Genomic DNA, 25,182 nt, shown 5'->3' on the forward strand with positions numbered 1-25,182 from the left:
TGACCTCTCTGGGAGGCCTCAGCACCAACCTCCAAAACCTGACCAAGCCTGACAAACAAATTTCTTGTGTCAGCAGAGGGTGCATCCTCACTAACCAGGCAAGGACTCTCCAGCTCGCTGGCAGACTCCTCATGCTCACCTGCTGGGAATCAAATTTTGAGGAGAGGATGATGTGAAAGCGCTGGTGAGTTGGAAACCTGTCTCTGAGATGCTTTGGGCGTGCACCGAGCAGCAGCACAGTACTCTGTTTTTGTTTTGGTAGAGTTCACGTATTTGCAGAGTGGGCCTGAGCACCGAAATGCTTATTTAATTTCCCAGGATTCTGTCATCGAGGCTGGTTGTGTTTGATACGATGGAGTGTTTTGTCAGGCTACTGCCTGTGCTGTCAGAGGCAGGCTATAAATACACACGTGCTTCTTGCATTTCCCTATCTCTCTTGCTCTGTAAGAGGAAATGGGCTTGTGATTAGCAGTCAGAGGAACTTGTGAAATGACACAGCTGTACTGTAAAAACGCCCCGGCCCACGGACTGTGCTGTCAGAGGAGCTTTAACTGTTGGAGAGCAGGATTGCCCGAGACATGGAGCGAGAACCGGCGCGCATAAGGGAAGGCTACTTGGTTAAGAAGGTAAGTGGGCAGTTTTGGACTGAGAGGAAGAGCAAACTAACTCTGAACAGGCTGGGGAGGTGCAGGGAAACGTGCTGTGAAAGCTTGGCAAAACAGGCAACAGCTGGAAACAGCCACAGCCTACCTGATTGCACAGCCTACCTAATCGACCTAATATCAAGGAAGAACAGCGAGATGAGAGAAATTGGATCACCTTGGCCTGGAGACAGTGTGTGGGGTCATGGTCACATCCCTTCTTTGGGAAGGCAGTTGCTGCCCCACTGTTCTGGAGCCTTTTGTGGCACAGCCCATAGGAGAAAGCCTTAACTTTTATTGAAATCCGCGGTGGCTTCCACTGGTAGAGCGTGTCAGAGTCCAGCCTCCAGGAAGTAATGGACTTGTCTGGTTATGAGCAGAAATATTGTAGCCTGTGGTAAACTCACAAACAAAAGGAACAATTCTTGTCTTATCATTTTAATCAATTCCTTAGCAGAAAATCAACCCAATGGGTAAATCTGGACTCTCAAAAAGGGTAAATTTGTATGGCTTATTAACAAAAAAAAAAAAAAGAATCAAAGAAAAACAGCACTCAACCCACATGTTTCACCCAGATGAGACTCTTTTTGTTGTTTCTCTCTTCGACTGAGTCTTGAGAGAACACCCATAAGAGTGACTTTTCTTTGTGGGGCATCTTCTGCTTCTCGTGAGGGCTGCAGAGGCTAGAATAAGGTCCAGGTCCTGCTTTTAATAAGATCTTGGCTGATGATTTTCCATCTCTACCCCATAATTGAATGTAAGGTCTGATTCAGAGTGAAAAAGGCTTTTCATGGAAGGTAGAGCAGCAAAAAAGGATGTGACAGGCAACGAGTTCATTTGGAGAATAAATCAAAAAAGACTTGGCATGTTTCTGTCCCATTCACTTCTGCAGAAACACAAGCTGCGGATGTAACTAGCTCTGCCCAGCTCTCAGTTTTAACAAATCACAACAAGCTCTTTGCACAGCACAGCAGTGGCTGCCTGGCTTCTACCTCCAGCTTTAGCACTGCTCAGACACCATGGTGTGAGGAGGACAGGGATGCTGTGAATGGAGATATGGCAGGGGGAGGATAAACTTGGGTCTCTCTTTGTAACAGAAGGAGCAAGGGGAGCTAATATTTTTGATGAATGGCCTCTGTTTTGGGGGCCACAAATGCTAGTTGTGCTTTGGTTAACTCTTCAGTTAACATGCTCATTTGGCTAAGTCACCTGGGTATCTGGGATTGTTACCACTGTTGAAGCTGGTCGCTGAAGGCAGGACCAGGGAGGCTGTGTAGCTGGAGTGCAAAAGTCTTAGTAATTCCAGCAGTTAATTGTGCTCAACACAGAGAAACAGGTTGTTTCTCTCAGTCTCTAAGAGTTTTGCTGTGTGTTTTGCTACATGTGCCCATTCCTCACCACTGCACTTGGAGGTCTGAAGCCTCAGGCCCTTAAACTATTCATTACTCTTACAGTTTTTTCTTATACTGCTAGAAATCCTCTGGAGCGTGTGATTTCTTATCAGACAGCCAAGCCTCAACGACTGATTGTATTGCAGCATCAAGTCCTAAATACATTAGAGGATGCTTGCAGTCCTAATGTGCCAGTCCACATTTAGAAATTTCAAGGGTTGTTTGTAGTATTGCCTCTACATCATCTTGAAGGCAGTGGCTGGGGCTGATTGATACTGGTGAGAAACACCCGCAATGCAATTTTGGAAAAACTCGTGTCTGGGGTGACTGCAAGGGGAAATTAGTGGGGGGTCAGAAGGATAATGAGGTTTATCTTCATTGTGGTTGTGGTATGTTTCCCTTGAGACACTGGCTATAGTTACTTTAGCATCAGTCAGACACTCCCTGGGAGGTCATATCTTCCTTGGATGTACCGTGTGAAGAGTGATTAGCTGAACATAACATGCACAGTGATTTATTGTTGCAGGGCAGCATGTTTAACACCTGGAAGCCGATGTGGGTTGTGCTCTTAGAAGACGGAATTGAATTCTACAAACGGAAGGCTGACAACAGTCCCAAAGGGATGATCCCACTAAAAGGGAGCTCTATAAGTAGCCCATGCCAAGATTTTGGCAGAAGAATGGTAAGTACTTTTTTTTGTGGCAAGGTTTAACAGTGTATTGATGCCCCTGGAGGCACTGAGGGGGCCAGACACCACTGAGGTGGTCACAGATTCCTTGCACTCATCCCAGTGGTGACTCTCACCTGTCTCAAAGTCACAAGCAGGCTTGGACTTTTGTAGTACTTGACTTGAGGACCCTTCAAGAGGACTAATTCAGAAAGTGTTGGGTGTTTTTTGTTACTTTTGATTATTTTTTTTTTTTTCAATCTCTGAGTCTGTCAGAGAGCAGAGCTAATTTTTTTTGGTGTGAGGACACTTGGCAGCTGAATGTCAACGAACTCCTGTATTAAATATAAATCAAAATGCCACAGAACAAACTTGTGGAAAACCATTTCACGAGCAGTGGAAGCATCTATTGTCAAAGAGCAACAACTGGCTTGCTCAGACAGGAAGGAGATAAATGCTGTGACACACATTTTGTTTTAGGCCTCCTGAAAAATAGTTGTCGGTAAAACAGGATTTCTAGTATGAGCAAAGAATCAGCTTTAGTCAGTAATTTGTTACTTTGTCAACTTGACTTCATCAAATAGGTATTACATCCCCAGGAATTCCTCTGGCAAAGGGCTCCTGCAGAATCTGGAAAATTATCCAATTACAGTTTAAAGCAATTTACCATAGGGATGCCTGACTAAAGATAGAAGTCTCTGAGAGCATTAGAAAAATAGGAAAAAAGTCTGAGAGACTGCAGTAAACAGCAAACTTCACTTCTCATTTAAGTTAAGAGAGGAGAATTAGACCTGTCCTTAGGTTTTGGGGTAAGTGGAGTCAGTCGTGTTAGATTTAAACCTGCTGGTTTTCCTTTAGCCCTCTTTTCTTCCTTCAACTTCTTTCCTTTTTTTTTTTTTCCTTTATGCAGAACTCATATTTATATGAAAAAACCCCACCTTGATTCTTACTGAGTCTTTAGACTCATCCATTGAGAGAAAGGGACTCTTATACTGAGGTAGTACAAGAAAAGGGTGGCACAGAGAATAAAGATTGCTGTTAATCCTGTGGTAATTATCTAATTAACAAGCCTCAGCACAGCACTCCTTCCTCACTACTATGTTCAAGACTACCACATATCCTACACTGTAATGGTAGAAATGGAGTTTTTCCTCACAAACCATTCCTTTCCAAACAGTTTTGTCTTGGGTTTTGGTTTTTTTTTGGTTTTTTGTTTTTTTTTTTCCTCAACTCCCAGAAAGGCACTGCCATCAGTATTGGTCTAAAATAATTGCTTGGCAATGTCAGTAACAGTAACACACTTAATAATAAAGGAAAAATAATTCACCAGCATATCCGAATACCTTAAAATAGGCAGAGAAGTCTGAAGTATCCAATGTCTGCTGAAGGCAAAGAGAGAGAGATCCTCACCTGCCCAAAGGGCTGGTTGAGGATGTACCAGTCTGCAGAAGATGCATTTCATCTGTAGGGAAAGCTGATAAAGTCTTTGAGGATCATTCCTTTGGCTGCAATGAGTTTTACATTGTGCTTCATTTGACATCATAAGTTTACCTAATGAGCTCTACCTTATGTTTAATTTTAGTTGCTGAGGTCTTTTCTGAGGGAGAATAAAGACAAAAGGAAGAATCTGAGACTTGGGGGTTGAGGAACCCAAAACACCTTTTCATAAGTAAGATCTGGTGAAGGATTTGCTGCAGTCAATGGAACAATCCAGACAACCTCAGCAGGCGTCAGAGCAGATCCTCCTTATGGAGTTGGTGATATTTTTCAGAAGTCCATAGACCAATACCCCTGGAGATGTATTTTCTTTTAGATCTGCACCATTCAAACAGTCAAAACTTCAACATGCTCATTCTTACAACCAAAGCCATTGCTGGGATTGTTCTTGAAAGTAGTTACTGCTCAACATGATTAAACCTAAATTTCTGCATGTATTTCTTGAAAACAAAGTATCTTAATCTTACATTTTGGAGCTTTACTGTACTACTGAATCCAGTGCCTCTGCATTCCATCCTGGCTTCTCATTGGTTATGTGGTCAAAGCATACAGTTATTCCTCATATGGGAATAATTCTGGTTCTTAGGTGGTTTCCATACGTTGATTTCACGTGGCTAAAAATGAAAGTGTATTTTTAGGACAGGAGTTCTGTAAGGCAAAAAGCTGGATAATTCTCATTAGGCCAGCTTTAAATCTAGTCTCACTTGGGCCCAGTTTGGAACATAGACTATTGGGCCATGAGCTGACTTCTATATTTCTCTGGTTAGATTTCAGTTTTATGAATCAGCTTGTGTACCTGCACCAGGGCCTCACTTGAAAGCTCAGAGCATGTCACCAACACACTTGGTTTAGTAAATCATCTGCAAAATGTAGGTGCTGAGGGGAAAAGCAGCAATGCTGGATTTGTTAAGCAGAGATTAAAGCCTGTTCAGAAGAGGCTGCAACTCCATATTTTGAGATTACATTTCAAAATGCATTCACCACTGTTGACTTTTCTTGATTTGATGTTTGATCATTGCTTAATGCAATGTTAATTCTGCTATACTTCAGCTTTTTCTGTTTTCCCCATGGCTTTTCTTTGGATAGAGTCTAATTTTCTCAAAAGTGCAAACAGATACATATCATCAGAGGGAGGCTTAGTCACTTCTAGGATAGGAGACTCAACCTCTTCACCAATTTCAGAGGAAGCCTGGAAGTCCAGCTTAGTGGCCTAGCTTTCTAGAAGCTGAAGTTAAGAGAAAGGGCTTTCCAAGTCTCCTCTGTGTACTGGAAATTAAAACTCTCCTTAAGCATTTCACTGTACATTATTTCTCAGCTCTCTGAGAAGGTTAATTTTTCTTCTGGTAAAAAAATGTCTTAATGCTTTCACATTTCATTCTAATTTTATGTTTCATGTTAATCTGGTGTGTTAGCATGACTTGGATACTGGGATTTAGAGAGATCTGTTCACTTTTCTCGTGAACATTGTTTTTCAGTATGTAGCTCTTTCCTGCATAATAGAAAAGATTGGTGTTGCTGGAAATCTGAGCAGTGACAGACAAAAAATGGTTACTCTTCTGTCTGAATTGGATTTTTGACTACCCACTGCTTTGTAAGTTTGAAATCTCTTCCATGAAAGTCAGTTGGACTTAGGCACAATGTCAGGGTGTCAGAATTTTTCCTGTTGGCCATGATCTGGAAGATGCATGTTAAGGATGTTCAGAAATGTACCATTTACAAATATGGGCCTCAGTAGGCACATTCAATGTGTTGGTTTTCTACCACAGCTACATAACAAATTAGTTTCACTTATGGGGAGCTATATTTTAGAAGTGGAAACCCTCTTGCCTGAGTAATTAGAAATTAGATCTAGATTTTTCCATCCAAAAGATCACTGGATGGAAATGAGTTCAAACAGTGTGAACCTTATGGTGTAGTTTTTTCATTTGTTTGGGGGTTTTTTTCAGGTTGGTGTTATTTTTTCTGTTTACGTCTACCTTTAAAAGATCTTTTATCCTTTTTGGGAAATACAGTCTTTTCATTGTTGCTGGTGTGTTTATAGGTAGTGATCCCAAGATCTAGCCAAGGGTTGGACGTATCATCTCTCTACTAAGCCCTTAAATTTTTTCTAGTCTGCAAATGTACTCAGCCACTCTCCAGTGTGACTGTGACCTTTTTTCTCCTTGTGAGTCAGTAGCTGAGCAACACAATGTGGGGTATTTTTCCTCCTTCAGACTGTTCACATGTCTCTAAACACTAAGACAAATTTACACCCATTGTAACCCTGCAAGGGGTTGGGTGCTTCAGCCTTTCAGCTGGGTTGAACTTCCCAGCTAAAGTTACCATCAGCAGCTGTATCAGTGCCACTCACCTTGGCTGTACTGGCAGTGTCAGGATCACTCCCATGGAAGCAACAGAAGGATTCAGTTACCTGCAGTGCTTTTTCATGATTTTCTTCAGAGTTTTTACAGTTTAACTGTGGCTCTAAAGCACTTCCCATGTTCCCATAGGTACAGGTAGGCTGTGTGTTGTGGGGCTACTTGGTTTATCATGACCAACTGGCTACACCAGAGTAACTTTGTTTAGAGAAACCATAATTTTTCATTTCAGTTTGTCTTCAAGCTCACTGCAGCCAAGCAGGACCACTTCTTTCAAGCTGCCTACCTGGAGGAGAGAGATGCCTGGGTGCGGGATATCAAGAAAGCAATTCACTGCATAGATGGAGGCCAAAGGTTTGCCAGAAAATCCACGAGAAAATCTATCAGACTGCCTGAAACAATCAACCTGAGGTTTGTTCTTGTAGCTCTACTCTGCTGTGTACTTCCCTCTTCAGGCAGCTGTCAGATTTGTGACTTTGGTCTGGAAGAGCCATGAGTGTGTCTGTCCATGATACCTCATAATTTCTGAAAGACTAAAAGTTTCAGTGTGTACAGTGTGGCAGAAATGACCCAGCAATCTGAACTGGGAAGCTCCTTTTTAAAATGTCATCATTTACCTGGGACATACTTACTTATCAAAGGATTTTGCTGATAAGGAGATTTCTGGGCACACTGCAGTGCAAGCAGAGACCCCCAGCCAAAATGTGATCCTTCCAGGAGAGGCATTTTTACACAATATATAATTTATTCCAAAAATATTTTAGACCCTTTGTTTGCTTTCCAGAGAAATGCTGATGTTAGCCTAGTTTTTGGTTGGTAAGGGAAGTGCAGTGCCTGCCAGAGAACATGGAACTGGCAAAGGGAGAAGACAAGATAAAGGGCATGCACAGGAAGCCATCTGTTAGTACTTCAAAAAGTGAAATACAGCTTATTTTCTGCCTCTGAGAAGTAAATACCAAGACACCAATAAACCTGCAGTGCTCCTTAAAAGACAGTAAAACTCCACAGGGCCGAGATCCAACAAAGTCTGGCTTCACAGGTTTCATCAGAGGATCAGGCCACAGAACTTAGCCAGTGACATTTAATGTTTATCCTTCACTGATGATACCTGTGGCCTCTGAGAGCATGAAGGCTTCGGGAATGTCACAGGGACAGGTTTTCTGCTCAGCTCGGGACCTCTGGGGGAACGCAGAGCAGAGCAGGGAACTCTCCTGCTTGCACTGAGGCTGTGGGGCCCTATGAACGTGCCTCAGCGGTGGGTGTTCCTCTCTTCACGGCACAGTCACCACAAGCCGTTGCATGCTCGAAGCAGGGGGATGTGGTGAGCCATTTGTGCTCTCCACCCTCTGCTCCCCCAGCTGTGACAGTGATGCAGCGATACCTCCAGGCTCTTCAGCTTGAATTTTTCGGGAGATGAGAATGAGCCACGCCACAGCTCTGCAGGGAGCCGTGTGCCAACCAAACATAAAGACCCCGTGAATGACAGTGACATTATTTTACAAACTGGCAAAACCCTTTTATTTGCTGACAGCTTCTGTGGTTCTTTTTACACACACAGTGCTTTGTACATCTCGATGAAAGACCCTGAAAAGGGCATAAAGGAGTTGAAGCTGGAAAAAGATAAAAGAGTGTACAATCATTGCTTTACAGGTAAGGAGCTCTTGTCCCTTTTTTCCATGCAATAAAGGGAGAACAGGGTTGAGAAGCTAAAGATAGATAAAACAGCTCTAAGCTCTGTAGAACACAGAAGCTGGGAAGAAAGTCTGGCAGATATTTTCTTGACCAACCCAGGAAGTGCTCAAAAGATGGATCTTGACAAAGTGTTCAGTTATGACCATGGTAAGCGACGGAATTTTACCAGTGTTAGCGAGATTGAAGTAAATCATTTGAGTAGATTGTTGTGTGAAACACTTAATTCCAGAAGAATTACTCCATTCTGAATTTTTCATCACCAAGCAGTGTCACACTGTAATTCCCGTTCTGCTCCAAGTCAAACCTGTGGGTGCTCAAAAAGCATGCACATGTAGCACTTGGGAACATTGTTTAGTGGTGGACATGGCAGTGCTGGGTTAATGGTTGGACTGATCATCTTAGAGGTCTTTCCCAACTTTAACAAGGCTGTACCTCACTGGATGACCCAGGAACCTTTCCAGAGTAGCTCCCTGTGTTGCTGCTAAGAACCTTTCTCAGGAGATTGATGCGTAGGCAGGCAGAGTAGGCTTGCTGCCTCCGTATTTTTAGACCTCTTCGTGTCTGTCTTGGTTTGTGACTGATGTTTTGTTCCTTTGTAACCAGGCACCTGTGTGATTGACTGGCTGGTGTCCAGCAGCTTCATCCGAAACCGCAAAGAAGGTCTCCTGCTTGCTTCTTCCCTCCTGAGTGAAGGCTACCTGCAGCCTGCCGGGGATACATCCAAGGCTGCTGCTGAGGGGCTCTCAGACACCCCCTTCTTAGATCTCAGTGATGCCTACTATTACTTTGTGAGCATTGTATTCTGTTTTTGTTTTGTTTTTTTTTTTTAATTGTCTCAGACTTTTCTCTGCTTTTCTCGGGCTTTCTGTTGAGCTTCTTAAATCCTGGAGGAAAGACTGCTCAGAAATGGAGAGATCCATGTTAATTGTGTTTCTCTCGTGATGCTCAAAATGAGCTGGCTCACTTTAATAGTTGTAACTAGGATTTTTTTTTTTTTTTTTTTTCTGGCACCTTTCTAAGTGTGAATTGAGTGCTGAGACCAAGCTGGGTTCTTTTTAACTTAGACTCTGTTCCTGGTAATTGCACTGGTGGCCAGAACTTAACCATTGGTTTCCCTCATGATTCAGTGGAAGGGAAGAGTAATTCATTATCATGGGGCTTCACAGAGTGACACAAGCTACAAACCCATTTTTGTGCAGAGCCATCAAATCTGACTCAGTGTGAGTGTGCACACACACACAGTTTGCCTATGAGCAAAGAATTAGAAGTTTTTAATAACCCCCAGTAGCACCTATTCTTGTTATCATATCCAGCCTTTTCCATTTATTGCTTCGTACTCTGGGGATTGATTTGAAGAACTTGCAATATCCCAGTCACAGTCAAATACTATTTTAAAGATGTTTGGCTTATGGACTTAATGCTAACAAAAAAGCATGCCTTCTGTCAAGTAAAACCAAGTAAATTGATGCTACAATTCTGTTTATATTTACCATATAGAATCACTCGGCCTCAGCAAAATGACTCTTCCTTTACTTCAATTGTTTTCCTAGAATATGTCTGTGGTAGGGAGACTTTTTCCTGTGCAGCAATGGAAGCAGAGACACTGCTGGTGAAGGCAGCCTTGTGGCCATCACAGTTTTTGGCCTCCTGGAACATTTTTTCTGGCAGTCCATGTGTGCTCTGCTTGCTTTTAGGTTGTTTCTAGTTCAATTCAATACCAGGACGGTGTGAGGAGGTCCCAGCAGGTCAATGTCTGAGCTGGTATCATAGAAGTGTACTCCTACCTCACACCAAAAGGGTGCCATGGTGACTTGGAGAGCCCCTCAACTTCACTGGGAGGTTTTTCCAGTAAAAGGGTTGATTTTTTTGTTTTTTAAACTTTTTAGTTTTTTGGGTTTTTTTAAGTGGCAAAAGACAGGGTGGAGGGAAGCCAAAGAGAAGCCATACTGGTACATGTTCATAAGAATGCAGCAGCTGTGTAACTTCTGAATTTTCTCTTGTGGCTTTGCAGCCAGACAGTGGGTTTTTCTGTGAGGGATATTCCAGTGATGACGATGTGGTCCTGAAAGAGGAATTCAGAGGCACAATTGTCAAACAAGGATGTTTGCTGAAACAGGTCAGTATTGCCTGTGTTCCATCCTGTCACTAGGATGAAGCTATGTGGGTACAAGATTACTCTTTTACACTTAGAAGCTTTAAGAACTACTCTATGTCATCCCCACACTTGACAAGTTTCATCTCTGTCCCTCCTGCCTTTGCACGAAGAACACTTGCATGGCAGCAGCAGCCTTGCCCAGCATTGCAAGGTTTATTGCACGAAATAAAACAGTTGACAGTTTTAATTAGGAAAGAGTTTTAATGCAGGAGAAGTGATAATTCATTGGTACAGTGGGTAAAAAGGCTGCCACTCCTGTGCCCCTCTGGACACACAGCTGGATTCAGATGCCAGTTTTCACAGGCTTTTTCAGCATTCCTGAGCAAAGGAGTCCTTTCCATGACTTACATTTGATGTGTAAGACAGAAGATAACTGTACACCTTCCTTTCCAGTAAAACATTAAGCAATCAGTGAATGTCATGGGAAGTGTCTTACTTTCCAAGGCCATTGCAAGCAGATATTAGTGAACTGAAGGCAAAACCAGGATTCTTCAATGAATAGAATGGTTCATGTGGAAGTGACTCTACAACAATCATCTGCTCCAACTGCCTGACCACTTCAGGACTGACCTGACTTATTGCACTCTTTGAGGGTGTTGAACCACCCTCTCTCTAAAAAAAAATCTCCTGATATTGAATCTGAACCTTCACTGTTAAAATAGTTCTTGAGGGCTTATGGACCTTTTGGTGCTGCTCATATGTATTTCTCTTGCTCAATCAGATTACTCAAAAAGCAATGGAAGAAATTAGACCCGCACTTGCTGTTCTTTTACCCTGTCACATTCACATCTTTCTAGTTAGCAAGAGCTTCCTAGGTAATGGAGAAACTGGTATTTTGAAATGCCAAGAGGAAGTGATTCATGGCAACCTTCCACCGGTGTGAGTCTGCATTTGGTCACCCTCAATGGGTTGTGGGTCACTGCTTCTGCTGAGAATGGTTTCAGCAGATCTAGACTTTCCACACCCATCCTTTCAGTCTTAAAAACAGGCAATGAGGCACCACGTCCACAGTAGACAGTGGTGTTATTTCTGCTTGATTGAGCTTCTCAGCCATGAGCCCTCCAGGGTGCTTAAGCCAGATAAGCATGTTTTTGTTGTTATCTTTGCAGGGAGAGAAGGACTTTCAGCTCATTCTTGCCAATAGTTCGAGGTACCTTCCTGCAAGGCCCTTTGCAGCTGTGTTTTCTGGCAGGCATTTAAACCCAGTTCTCACAGACCTCATGTGAATGTTATAACTACCAGATTGTATCATGTGTTTAGGGGAATCTCCCATGTTGAAGCTCTTCTGCTTTGTCCAAAAAAAAAAAAAAAAAAAAAGGACAACAGTGTGATAGTCCAGCTGTTGTGCAAAACATTGGAACGTAGAAAAGCCAGGTTCAAGTCTTAGTCCAGTGAGTCTTTCCTGTCCAAAATATTCAGCTTTTTCTCTTTTGTATTTGCATGTTCTCTCATGTCTGGGTAAGCTCTGTATGCAGGCAGTGCAGTTAATGACATTCCTATTTTGGAATTTTCCTAGGGACATCGGAGGAAGAACTGGAAAGTGAGAAAGTTTGTTTTAAGAGATGATCCTGCATATCTTCACTACTATGATCCTGCTGGAGTAAGAGATATTTGGTTTATCTCCCTGTTTGTTTTAAAGCCAGTGCCTTGTAGAAATATCCAAATGGAGTATCTATGTGGGAATGTGTGACAGAGAAGACCAGGGAGGACAGTGGGATTTGTCTGTGCTCATATGGGCTTGCCATCCTCTGAAAAAGCAGAGTGAAGGATGGTTTCTGGGCTTCCAAGTCAGTGCAGCAAGTGCCACCCAGACCTGGGGACAAGTAATACTGAACTGTACTCTCACCTCTTATCTGTAATTAATTAGAATTAATGTGTGCTCTCACTTGATCAAAACAAACTCAGTGCAAATGACCTCAGTACAATAATCATGCAGTTTATATTTGAGCAAATATTGAGCAAATATGCTGTGTCAGGCTGAGACAGGGCATTCCATTCCTTGAGTAATTCTAACATGCCAAACCCTGCCCTAAGGAAGAAGCAGTGCCATGGGCAAAGAGTGCCCCTCAAAAACTGTCATTTGAGTTGATTCAGCCCACAAGTTTTATCTCATCCTGCACTGCTGCAGCAACAGTGCTACTGGGGGTTACAGATGCTTTATGCTGTGCTGTCCTCCTTGGTAAAGGCAGCCTAGACACACTGGAGAATCAACAGTGAGGAGTGTCTGACTTTCCTGTTCCCATGCTAAGTACTCTGCAGATCCTGAATTCTAAATCCCCCAAATTATTCCCTACTTATTTGCAAGTCCTCCCCCTACCACACACTTCACCCTCTGTGTCACACACAGACTGAGAACCTGTTGGTTCTCACGGGCAACATACTAATTAAAATGGTTTTGTTTCTGTTCTGGAACTGTAACCAGATATGAACATATGAACAGTTTCAGAAGTGTTGTATTTCATTTTGATTTCATGTCCTCCCCAGGGAGAAGAACCACTGGGAGCAATTCACTTGAGAGGCTGTGTGGTGACAGCAGTGGAAGATATGCCAGACAGTAAGGAACCACAGCAAATGAGCTGTGTAATAAGTTTTTGGTGCATTCTTTTGATCTGCCTGAAAGCACAAGTGTTTTTTATTCAAAAGCAATATATGCACAACGATTTGGTAATTCTAATGAGTGGTGTCTCTCTTCTGTCTGAATTACTGGGGTAGGATACTGTGGTAGAGGCAGCAACAGAGAATTTTGTGTTTTGTCAGTTCTTTGGGGAAGGCTGGTCAAAAGGAAGACTCCATTCCTGTGTTAGGATAAGTGGCTTTTAGACAAAGTAAGCTGAGCTTGATCGTGGGAGGGGAATGTGACTTGTCTGCAGGATTGCAGATCCTTCCATGATTTGAGAACAACTAACCAGAGACTCCTGAATTTCAAATGTGCAGGATTCATGTGTGGTTTCTCTGAGAGAGAGAGAGACCTATTTCTTGGGCCCAGTCTTGCAGTCTTGGACCCAATCTTGGTGAAGGCCTGGTCAGGCTCACTGCAGAAAGGAAGGAGATCCCCTCACAGTGTGTAAAGGAGGAAACATTGTAAGTACAAGACTTGATTCTCTCAGAGCTGACTTCTTTATTTCTTCCTTGTAGCCAAGAAGTATGATGTTGACAACATCCTCTTTGAAATCATCACAGCAAATGAAATCCACTATTACTTGCAAGCAGCCTCATCCACAGAGCGTTCAGAGTGGATCAAAGCAATCCAGACAGTTGCTAGGACCGGAAAATGAAGATGATCTGCCAGTGAGAACACAGACAACTGAAATTAGTTACTCAAAAGAGAACAGGAACTTTAGCATTTCACTGAGAGAAAGCAATGTCATCGAGAGAGGTGTTCTAAGGCTTGTGGGTTGGGGGTGAGGACAGGTAGGAATTTCCAATTCTTTAGTGGGCACTAACAAACTAACATTTTTCCACTTGTGTTATGGTAATATTTTACTAAATCATAAAAAAGAACATGCCTTATTAGTGTGTGCTGCTTAATCAGTCTACCTTGAGAAAGGTTGTACTTCATATCTTTCCCTGCTGCCACAGCTGAGAGTGAGAATTTCACCAATGACAGGGGACAGAGTCATGCCACTGCCTCTCAGGAGCTCAATTAGTCATCCTCCATTCAGCCTGTATTGCGTTTCAGGATTTTCATGTATTTCAAATTCTTCCCCAGACAAGCTTTACACTTTCTTCCTTACCAGATCTTTTTACTGCTTATTCACCTACACAAGTAATGCCATAGATTTAATGAAAGAAATCAACTCACTTGGACACCTGATCCACTCCTTTATAATATGTCATTGTTGAGGGAGGGAAGAATACAGACAACTATGGAATCACCAGGAGGAAAGCAAATACGACCCAATGACAGCACTATGAGGAAAAGTCTCTTCCCACAATATTCCAAACACGAAGCAATTTCACTCCAACTTCATCACCCAACTTTGACCTTTGTTAAATTTCTCCACAAGAATCTGCAGTAGCACCATTATTTCCCATTGTTTAGGTCTCCAAAGCAGGTTGCTAAGGTGTCATGTACTGTACTAGACTTGAATTAAGAATCTTCCAGGAAAAGGGAAACGATCCATGGACTGGTTACTTGAACTACTGATTGAAGTGGGTTTGACCAGCTTTTTATTTTTTGAACCTTCAGCAACATACTCAGTCCTTGATTCTGTGCCTTAAGAGGAACCTTGTGCTTGCTGTAACTGAAATAAATGTTATTATTTAATAGGATCAGTTTACCTGATCTGTCTTGTATTCTTGTCTGACTGTATATCAAAGAAAGTTCTAAATCTTAACCTCTAAGCAGTTGAAAGTCAACATCAATTTTGCATGTAGACTGTTCCAAGTGCAACTTCAAAACTTCTAAACCTCCGTTTGTAGACCTAATAAGGTACCTTATCCGTAAAAATTCTTATTTGGATCTCTGCAGTCTAATAATAAACCTGGAGCTAAAGTTTCTCTTCAATTCTGCTTTAATCATACCTGTAGCTGAGCTAATGAGCCTGAAGCTCTGTTGCCTTGTGTTATTTATCCCAAAGAAAACACAGCCTTGCAGAGACAGCAGGCTGGGAGACAGTGGATCATCATGTCCATCGAAGACAGCCAGTGGAAATCAACTTCTGGCAGGGATTTCCTGTCGCTTATGCAAGTTGACAGGGTTGCTGAAGCCTGGTGTGTCCTTCTGAGGAAGGAAGACTCATGGTAAAAAGATACACTGTTTGCCCAGCCTGCTTTCTTGATAATTGCTGCTTGTCACTGCCTATTTCTGCTTTCAGAGCTCACTAACCTAAAAATACCCACGGGCACAGGAAAATAGAAAAAAAAAACCACCCCTCACAAGGAAACAACAGAAACTTGTCTTGCTTACCAAAGGGAGGATGTGACTGCCACTTTTTAATAAAAATAAAATGTTTTACTGGTCTATGGCCTTGTCCTTTTTCCTTGTGCCCTGCCCACCTGTGAACGGTGTTTTCTCAGGCAGAGGATGCTCATGAGCGTATTTATGGAAGAGCGCTGATGTTTGTACCAGACTATGTCGATAGGGTCTCTAATCTCACAGGCAGTGTTTCTGAACAAAGGCTTGCAGGTGCCTCTGCTTCTTGGCAGCAGGGGGAAGATCCCTGTCCAAGGGAATTCAGTATTAAAAAGCACCTACAAGTCTGTCAGAGGTGATGAGCCCAGCCTAGTTACTTGGAAGGCGTGGAAGGGAAGAGGCACGGATCCTGAATACCAGCACAAGAGATGAGAGAGCAGGCCTAGTGCGAGGAACTACTGATCAAAAGGAGAAAAACAGAAGAGCAGACCTATATGTGTCATGCTTCCTCTAACTTTCACCCCCTAACTATTTAAATCGCACTTTTACTACGCCCTCAGAAATTACTGCAGCAACATCAGTTTCATTTTTACTTACCATATGAATTAAGCCTTCTTTTCATAGAGAATAGCAAAATAAACCATTGTGGATAAGGACTATATTTATAATCTTCACTTACTGAAAGACTTGTATGATATAATCCTCTATAAATATCCTCTTAAGTTCATGTTTGACTTGTCACATCCTGCACGGAGCAGCTTTCCCTCTCCTGGCATACCAGCTATGTGCTTACTGCAGTTAGGGCCAGGTTTTTGGGAACCTTTATCAACCACACACCCATAAAAACACCCACGTAGACACAGCATTCCTACTTCCATGGTTTAAAAGAAAACAGGACGAAGCAAACCACACACACATGCACTGAAAAAATAACAACCATGGGGACTGCAGCAGCCCATCAAGCTTTCAGCCACAGGTGTTACTGCTTCTTATAATCCAGCAAACAATACATATGGAGGTAGTTCTGCCTTAATACGTCTCTGGCAGAGGTTTTCAAGAGCTGTGTACTTTCCCTGCCCTGCAGCTTTCTTCTGAATAGTAAGGCCAGTGTTATTTTGCTGCTAAATGTAGTTATTTTGGTGCTGTTCTTTGCAGTGTGGTGTCTTTGCTTTCCGTTTGAAAGAATAGTTAACAGTGTTAAAGGTCTACTAAAAATATATTTCAGTAATAGAACAATTTCTTGAGTAATATTTAATCAAAGTGTGTTCGTAAAGAGGAAACAACTAGTTAGGGCCTCTGAGGTATGACCTAACGTTTACTGTAAAACTTGTCTTTTGTTTTCATTTCTTCTTGCAATATTGCAGATAACTATTCAGTGCAGCAGTACTGCTTTTGTCTTTGTCTTAGAGATCACATTATTACAAATGTTAAACGCTAATTATTTCTCTTTTTTTCCCATAATTTGTTCTCAAATACTTGACAAGTTATTTTAAGTTTAAACAACTTGCTCCACAGGGCTCTTAATAAGTACTTTATGTTTTTTGCTATGTGCCTCTATTTGTTCTGAATTCAGGCTTGGGCAGCATTAAAATTCCAGAAATATTTCCTTAAATAACCTTTTTGGTGGGGGTCAGAAATATTTTAGTAGGGTGGGAGATTTTTGGGAAGGGCAGTGGGGTGAGGGTGGTTTTTTTTTTTGTTGTTGTTGTTCTTTTTCAGCTTGTACCTTTTAAAAATGTAGGAAACTACAGGAGGAACTTTAAAAAGCAAAATTAGTAGATAACAGTCTTCTGCAGGTTGTTGGTATTTCTGTGGGTGCCTTCTGTTTGGGTTTTGGAAAGTGCACGTATTTTCGCTTGTGAATTGTGGTTCAATTCTCATTGATGTATAGAGATTTTTCTGTGCTTACTGTGTACTCTGACTGAAAACAAGGTTCTTCTTTTGTTGTTACTCATGGGACTTCTTGAAATAGCACTTCTCATTTGGCTTCAAAATAAGGTTGGGGTTTTTTTCTGGATTAGAACACAGACTTCCTGCTTTGTGTTTTAGAACCAAAACTGTGGCTTTCCACGCTTTGTTTCTGGCTCTTCTAGATTGGTGAAAGGGAGAGGAAGACTGTATGAAAGCTGAGAAAAATGCTGGTTTTTTATTTCATTGGACTTCCACACTAAATATAATGGGCTACAGTAAAACTCTTCACTCCCCTGCTTAGACTCTGCCTTTCTTTTAAGATGGCAATACCTTTCTCTCTGTTTCATCCACTTGCTCAAGATGGCTGAGCAGGAAGGAGGAAAAAAATCAAAGGGATATGCTGATGAAACTGATGGAATTTTGCTTCCAGCAGTTGAAAGAGAGAGAGATTATGTTAGTGTTTTTTAAAATTCGCATACAGTGTGTCTTTCACTAAAACCTTCAATATTGATAAACCAGAGTGATCAAGGGAGAGGAGAAGGAACTGGGGATTGACGAGTTTAAGTGAAAAACCCCAAACAACTAGACACACTGATCTTCCTATGTCCTCAGACTCAGCTGTAAAAAGGACATTGAGAACTTTTATAGTGTTGCCATTAGCCCCTTTCTCTTTATCAAATACACTAGAACAACCTATTGCAGACTAAAAGAGTATCAATTATATAAATCAATGTATTATCAGTCTTTTCATGTACCTTCTTCCACGTAAGAAGGAAAAGCATGAAAATCCTTCCTTAAGCACCAAAGCATATCAAAAGAAAACCAAGAAACCACTGTTGTCCCTTACTGCTTCTGCTGTACCTGTATGTAGGTGTCCTGCTTTTGAAGGCTTAAGTTGCTGTGTTTCCCAAGTACGTGATGGTTGAAGTACAGTAACAAAATCAACATTGTGAGATATTTTTGAATAACAGGAAGCGTTGTTTATATCAGACTTCTAACACTGTTATGCAGTTTTCTGATTCATAAAAGGAACTATTTCGTAATTTTGATGTATAAGTTGTAAAATAAGTTTGGTTTGTGGTTTTGGGTTTTTTGGTTTTTTTAATTAATATTTTTGCTTAAAGGAAGGCTTTCTTTCCCAAGTTACACCTTCAATTTCCCCTTTCTCCTCCTTCCCCACACTGGATTTTCTTTCTTAAAACTATTCCGACCTAAACATCCTAAAAGAGAGCTTGTGTCTCTGCTTATTAGGCATCATAAAGCAGATCTCAGATAAGTAAACATAAATGCCTAGTGACATTTTAGAATTGCTACAACATACTGTGTGATCTTTAGTCACTTCCTTAGAACAGCAAAAACCTCTTCTCATGTCCTCATACTTACATGTGTGGTTCCTTTATGTGTGTTGGGTGTCGTTATAATCTCCTTGTTTGGGCAGTCCCCAGTGTTGTTATCTCTAAGTACATATGTTGATGAGCTGCATGTTGGGATGACTTTAAAAAGCAGTATAATGTAGTGGTAAAATTGTCTACAGACCAGGATGTTCAAAAATAAAGGTGCATTAGAAAAGCTGATTTAATTTGGTCAGCCACGCTAAAGGAAACTCGAGGCATTTATATTATTGGCTATGCTGTCAAATAGTACATGTTGCACACGGTGAAATGCAGGTGTTAGGATCTCCTAGCTAAATTTGTTCAGTGCTCTTGTTCTCTAGCATTGTGATAGAAAAGTAATAGAAGCTATTGAAAATATTCCCTCAATTGAAGAGATGAGTAGACTTCTCATGGAGTATTGTTATATCTGACTTATCAGCCCTAAGCTACCGCTGCAAAAAATCATTTTGCCTTTTTCAACTTTTCTTTTCCCCCCCATAAGGATTAAAGTCTTAAGGTGGCCAGTCTGTTTGCTTGAAGGTTTCTCTCTGTTCCTGACTTGCTCAACCTATACCTTCAATTCAGTCTTCAAGCTGAATCCTCCCATAGGCAGCTGGCAGCATTTTAGGGTCTTTAGTTTTTCATTTCTGACACCACTGAAATGTTTAAAAGCAATGTTTAGTGCTATGGCTGATACATTATTTCATGGCCACTGGTGTCCTGTGGCACCTGGAGAAGCCTTTGTGTACAGCCTGAAGTGCCTGGTGTCTCAGCAACAAATCAGCCTGTGCAGCTACACTCTGTATTGGCACACAGCAGCTCCTCTGCCAGTGCATCAAAACGAGCATGTGCTGTTGCTCACAACGTTTTTTAAATGTGGGTCCAAAAAAGCTAATGTTGTACCTAATTTGCATGCTCTGGCAGGCTGGTTTTCATTCCTCTCTGGCTTTGTATAAATCCACAGTTGCTGGACATGGGTGGCAGTGCTGGACAGGGTGATTCTGAGGGGAGGCTGCAGCTCACTGTGCCCATACATAGAATTGTTCTCTTGGGTTTCATCCTGGTAGGTCCTGGGGATCTCTGAGTTTGCTGACCATCGCCTCTCTCTTTCTTCCCTCTCTACCCACAGTTGTAGCTTGGGTTTTTTGGTTTACCAGTACAGCAGAAGTAGGTCTCGTCCTTAGCGCTGAGGCCTGAACTTGCCCCCAAGCCCTAATTCTTAGTTTTGTGCTGGTCAGAAGCTGCTGCTGACTTGTGGTACGAAGTGCAGCGGGTGATTTCTTCTGTGGTTTTTGAGACAGACTTTTGTGAACGAGCGATACGGTGGGAAAACAACTGCAAATTGTCAGTGTGCTCCTGGGAATCTGATGTGCCTCAACCAAAGTTCATTTGGAGAGAAAATAAAAAAACCTCCCCCACCACTCAAATCTTCCCAGCTGTATGTTTTTCTTACCTTTCTGTCAGCCCTGGTGGGCTGAAGCAGCTGATCCCAATCCTGAGCCCAACTGTTCTGTCTTGGGTTGGGATAACTTTGCTACTTGGAACCTTCCAAAGATGACCAGGACAGGGATGTACCTATCTGCCTATTGGCACAAACACCTGGCAAAATTACCCTTGAAATTTGAGTGGTCTAATGAAGAAAAGTCTGTGTTGATTAAATATCTCGTGCTTGCTTTTTCATTTAGTTTTTAATGGCAGTGGCCCAAAGCCACATCCTGCACCATGATGAAATAAAGCCACACTGTCGGCTCCTTGTTTCAGAAAGAGAGCGCTGCAATATTGAGTAGCTGCAAGGAAGGCTGTAACACCACAGGTGGTTTTGGAGGTGCAGAAATAAAATACTGACCTTATGTTGAACTTCAGAGCTGGTCTTTTTGATGCCCAGCTGTGTGCAGCAGCTCAGGACATTCTGTGCAGCAGGGAAACCTATTTTCCCCACAGAAGCCTGGCTGGTTGTTCAAGCACATGTTGCACAGTTGGGGTGTGTGGGAAGAGAACATTTGCTATTTGTTCTGCACCACACAAGCCTCATGTGCTGTCTCCAAAGGGCTTGTCTGTCCTAGGAAAGCTGGGGAAGCAGGAAGGTCGGGTGGCTGATGGGAAGCCTGGGCAATGGATGCCTTGGGGACCTTCCTGCAGCTGACAGTGTCTGAGTGGGAAGGTAGAAATGGTGTGCCAATGCAGTGGGAAGGTCGGTGGGGGTTTGCTAAAGTAGAAATTTCCACTTCCTCAAAAACATGTGGGTAAGAGGTGGGCACTGGAGCGGAAAAAAGGTTTCACCAGCCACCGAGGTGTGAGGGCAGCTGGTGTGTGCCCTGGGGTGCAGGTGGGGTGAGGATGCTCTCTAGGGAAGGATACCCATGTGTGAGTGCTAATTTCAGTGCTAGTACCATCTTCCTATCGCTGGCATTTCAGTGACTGGTGTTGGCAGGCAGGAATGGAAAGAGCTGAGCCCAAACCAGCTGGTGTAGGGAGTGCCGCTGTCTGGAGCAATGGATGCTGCTGGGGTGTCTTTAAAGGGAAGAGGACACATCCATCCTGCAGAGGAGCAGAGAGGCTGAGTAGGTGGTGCAGGGGTAGAGAGGAGTAGAACAGGTAACCAGAATTGATGCAATAACATCTCCAGGGGGAATTAAAACCCTCACAGGAAAGAGTAAGAGCAGGGAGGGGAAGCAACCTTTGTTTTTATGAGAACTTGCACTTAAATACTTGCAGGATTTTTCTTCCAGTAATAGATTTTTCACGGTAATCTTACTGTTACCGTAGGTTTAAGATCCAGGTCTTGTCTAATTGCAAAGCCGAGTGTTTAATTCCTTGTGTTTAAAGAGGCAGAGACACCTGATCTGACAAGAGGCAGAGGTACAACAGACACTGGGGATTCTTATGCTCATATGAGAATGGGGAGAAGCTACAGCTAAGTGCAGTGAAATAACTGTGTTAGGATTGATGCCAGAATAATTATTCTATTTGAAAACTGCATCCTGAGCGGATATATATGAGAACTGAGAGCTGAGGAGCATCAAAGGAGCAGGAATAGGGGATAAATGTCTGGGAGTTAGAGACTGAAGGCAACGGAGGAGGCTGGGTCAGAAGGGTGAGGGACTAGATCCATTATTATGCACCTTCCCTATCTTGTGATTTAAGAAATTGGGTACTTTTGAGGTGGTGAAAATGTACTGCTAGTGCTGTTTTCTTTATTAATTCACATGCGCTTTTTTTGCTTCGAGCTCTCTTAAAGTTGGGGTGATAAATGCTGTGAGCAGGGAGCGAGGCAGCAGCTTTGGTGGAAAAACTGATGTGCCTGGGTGTGAATTTTGGTGTGTTTTTCTCTTTTTTAATTTGAGCTAACTAGATATAACCTTCGAGCAGAACAGCTAATAATAGAGGAAGCAGTGTTTGCATCACACCTACACTTAGCAATGGTTCTTTACTCTGAGCTACGCCTCAGTCATGTTTGGTGGCAGGGTGACAGTGAAAGCTTCAGTGAATTTTGGGTACTGCATCCATTTTGGCTAATGAAGTAACTGTCCCACAAGAACAGCATCAACTCTTTTGGGACTAAAAGGAGATCTTTAAAACCTAGTGCAATGGTGTCCTGCTCCTAGAACACTTATCTACACAGAAGAGATTGCAAAAGATGCATAAAACTCATTATCCAATAGTAGTATCATGTTATGCACTGCTGTTGATGAGAAAGCTCTCAGTTAAATATGTTACTCATGATTCAGAAAAGGTACCAGTGCTTATTGACTGAACACCTCTTCTAATGGGGAACATGCAGGAGGCTGAGGGATGTGGATCAGTTTTGAGGAAATCTGCGGAATGCTCTAAACTAGAAAAAGGATCAGGCAACGTTCTGTTCTTGGAAGCATTTTAGAGCTACCTGTTATGTTTCTTCCTTGGTCTGCAGATATGGGCACCTACAACAAACAGCCTGTGAGCCCAGACACCTGCAATAAGGGGGAGTAAACATACCAGATATTCCGCAAGGGTTAAATAACCAAGTTTCATAACCATGGTAGAAGTTTTCCTATAGAAAATTGGCGCCAGATTGGTGACTGAATTTTGCAGGAATACCTTGAGCCACAGAGACCTTCCCAGTATTTACCCGCAGTTACTTTAGCGCAAAGAAGGTAGGAAAAGGTGATATTCAATTTATTTGTAATAAATTGTATTTGTGGTCACTTTTATGTTAGATAACGTGACAGGTGCATCCTCTTTTACTAGCAGCAGTTTTTCAAGTTGGTGCCAGTTCAGAGATCCTTCTGAGGACTTTGTCCCTTGAGATGGACACTGGAAATGTTCAGCTGATACTAAGGTGGCCACCTTGTCATTTTCTTTTCTTTCCAGTGCCTGTATTTGTCCCTAACCCAGCCTTCCTTTGTGGGCTCTCATGTGCTGCTGGTATGATACACTTCAAGTCAAATATATCTTCCTTTTTTTTAAATAAAAGTCATCTCTTCCAAAAGAAAAAGTGCAAATTGAAAATATAATCAACATATTTTTGACAATACAGCAGAACATTAAATTTATAAATATAAATTACAACTGAATAGCCTAAATAGTCTTATTTAGAATTTTGCATAAAATTAATATGATAAAGTGCAAATAAAAAAAAAGACACCTGTAACTTCCAGAAACTTTCATCATCGGTTCAAAATCAGTTAAAAATCACTCAAAATCAGTTTGACAACGGCCAGTTTGTGTGTCATTGGCAAAAGGTTTTTGAGTTGCAAGAATCAGCACTGGTTTCTTATCTTTCAAGTTCTGCTTCCAAGATTTCTCCCCATGTATCGACGTCCATGGGATACATGCTTTTCTCTGGCAAGCTGTGTTGTGAAGGAATGTTGCTGTATTTTCCACTCAGCCATTCTTGCTTCACTTTGCTTTTCCAGTAGTTTCTCAATAATGTGATCTGGTGGAAAAACAAATTGCTCAGATCTTGGAAATGAAACAATTTAAGCCGCATTCAATACAACTAAGTTTTGCCTTGGAAGAGTAAGGCTAGAGAAAGGATTTGGAATGTGCCTTTGGATCTCTAGACACTAAGCCTAGGAAGGTGCAGTGCTGCTGAGAAGCAGACCTTGATCTGCTTCCAACTTTTCTGCTCAAAGTTGGGTGGAAAATCAATACCTGCCTCAATTCTTTGATGCTCAAGATGAAAAATGTAAACCAGGAACTCATCTTACTCTTTAAAAGAGACACCTTTCACTTTCTCTTCCTGTTTAGGTTATCTGTGACCTTTAACTCTGGAGGCTGGCTGGATTCTTTTCTTCTGTCAACATTTTATTGTAAGAAAATGCTGACTTGGTATGTTTGTTGCTTCTATTTTAAATCCCCTCCAGATAAAACAATCAGTGCAGGGATTGGTGAGCAAGAGTATCAAGATCTGTACACCAAAAGGGTAACCACTACCTCCCAGTGCAGCAACTCTACTGAAATGTCAGAGCCCAGAACTGTGGCTTCCTTGGTTTCTTTTGCTGCTGCTTCTTTCTCTTTTCACCCTTCCACTGCCCCCCTACTCTTAAACACACCAGCTCAGTTGAGGGTGAGGGAATCACCTGGCCCCGAGCAACCTGTGGAACCAGATCCCTTCCTTATCTTCCTCAGCTTCCAGGCTGGATTCTGGAGCTGAACCTGCCCCTAACTCCTCAGACCACCTGTAACTGGGACTGTGTTAGGGGAGATTTTTTCAAAACAGCCTTAAAAGCTCCTGCTTGTTTCCTTTTCTATACTCTAATTTATTTTTCTCCTGGATGCGTGTCGCTCAAGGTGCATTGGGGCACAGCTATCCAGGATAATTTTCCAGCAAGCCATTCCCAACCAGCACGCCTATTCCCACGAAATACAGCCAGAGAGCACACGTTGCCTAGCCAGGGTTATGTTATCTTCTCCCTCCCAGCCCTGTCTGCGTGGGCTTTGTCCCATGTTAGGGCTTTGCTGGGACGAAGGTCAGCGCAGGGTGAGGAATAACCGGGCTGTTACAGGTGTGGTCCTGGGCAAGAGAAAGGCCAGCCTGGGCAGCAAAAAGGCCATCCTGAGAAGGAAAAGGGATAGCCTGGCTTTCCGTTCTCAGCGCATTTTACCAGCTGCCCGGCTACCGAGCCGCGCTGCCCCCATAAACCCCGGGATGGGGCGAGACGCGGCGGTGTCATCTCCTTCCACATTCCCACCGCCCCCGCGGCGGGACTCACCTTCCAGGAGTAGCCGCTCCCGCGGTCGCAGTCGATCTCCCGCCGGCAGACGGCCCGCACGGCCAGGCAGTGGTGCCGCCACAGCCGCTCGTTGCCCTCGATGGCGCGGTGCCAGCCCTTGCACGCCGCGGACGCGCGGCACAGGCTCTCCACATCCAGGCCGCCGAAAATCCGGGAGCTCACCTCGGGAGGGAGGGCGGACACCAAGTCCCCCTGTCCTCCTCCTCCTCCTCTTCCTCCTGCTGCTCCCGCAGCGCCGTCGCGGCCGCCGGCGCTCTCCGCGTCCATCCCCGGGGCGGGGGGCGGTGTCACCGCGGCCGCTGTCGCGGTGCTCCGGGGCGCCCGTGGGCGGCAGCGCCCGGGGCTGGATGCCCGCTTGCCATGTCCCTGCCGTCCGCGTTGCGGAGGGTACGGGCTCGCCTGTTTTTTGGGCGAACCTCCGCCGCCCC

The 25,182-nt window shown here is 43.1% G+C and overlaps 3 protein-coding genes across 9 annotated transcripts in view; 1 reads left to right on the forward strand and 2 right to left on the reverse strand.

Moving 5' to 3' along the window:
* MACROD2 (mono-ADP ribosylhydrolase 2) overlaps nucleotides 1–25,182 on the reverse strand; it is a 1,470,694-nt gene that overhangs the window by 32,227 nt on the left and 1,413,285 nt on the right. The window lies entirely within an intron of this gene.
* PLEK (pleckstrin) lies at nucleotides 24–14,672 on the forward strand. 3 transcript variants are annotated; one of them, XM_050314981.1, is made up of 9 exons: nucleotides 24–184; nucleotides 319–626; nucleotides 2,559–2,714; nucleotides 6,786–6,964; nucleotides 8,112–8,203; nucleotides 8,849–9,033; nucleotides 10,257–10,361; nucleotides 11,917–12,000; nucleotides 12,885–13,112. In XM_050314981.1, the coding sequence occupies exons 2-9, from the start codon at nucleotides 579–581 to the stop codon at nucleotides 13,110–13,112; spliced, it is 1,077 nt and encodes a 358-aa protein (XP_050170938.1). In that variant the 5' UTR covers nucleotides 24–184; nucleotides 319–578. The 3 variants fall into 3 exon arrangements, with proteins under 3 accessions (XP_050170938.1, XP_050170937.1, XP_050170940.1); XM_050314983.1 differs by lacking the exon at nucleotides 24–184 and adding an exon at nucleotides 13,536–14,672 and having other exon boundaries at nucleotides 220–626; nucleotides 12,885–12,954; XM_050314980.1 differs by lacking the exon at nucleotides 24–184 and having other exon boundaries at nucleotides 204–626.
* Nucleotides 9,052–25,161, reverse strand: FBXO48 (F-box protein 48). Of its 5 annotated transcripts, none has more exons than XM_050314990.1 (4): nucleotides 24,734–25,161; nucleotides 23,164–23,454; nucleotides 19,993–21,077; nucleotides 9,052–13,682 (listed from the first exon to the last, which is right to left on the reverse strand). In XM_050314990.1, the coding sequence occupies exons 1-2, from the start codon at nucleotides 25,019–25,021 to the stop codon at nucleotides 23,293–23,295; spliced, it is 450 nt and encodes a 149-aa protein (XP_050170947.1). In that variant the 5' UTR covers nucleotides 25,022–25,161; the 3' UTR covers nucleotides 9,052–13,682; nucleotides 19,993–21,077; nucleotides 23,164–23,292. The 5 variants fall into 5 exon arrangements, with proteins under 5 accessions (XP_050170947.1, XP_050170948.1, XP_050170946.1 ...); XM_050314991.1 differs by lacking the exon at nucleotides 19,993–21,077 and adding an exon at nucleotides 22,423–22,489; XM_050314989.1 differs by lacking the exon at nucleotides 19,993–21,077 and having other exon boundaries at nucleotides 9,052–10,307; nucleotides 13,307–13,682; nucleotides 22,515–23,454.

The sequence above is a fragment of the Myiozetetes cayanensis genome, unplaced genomic scaffold (assembly GCF_022539395.1).
Source record: "Myiozetetes cayanensis isolate MyiCay16 unplaced genomic scaffold, myiCay2020 scf2-11, whole genome shotgun sequence".
Classification (NCBI taxonomy): Eukaryota; Metazoa; Chordata; class Aves; order Passeriformes; family Tyrannidae; genus Myiozetetes; species Myiozetetes cayanensis.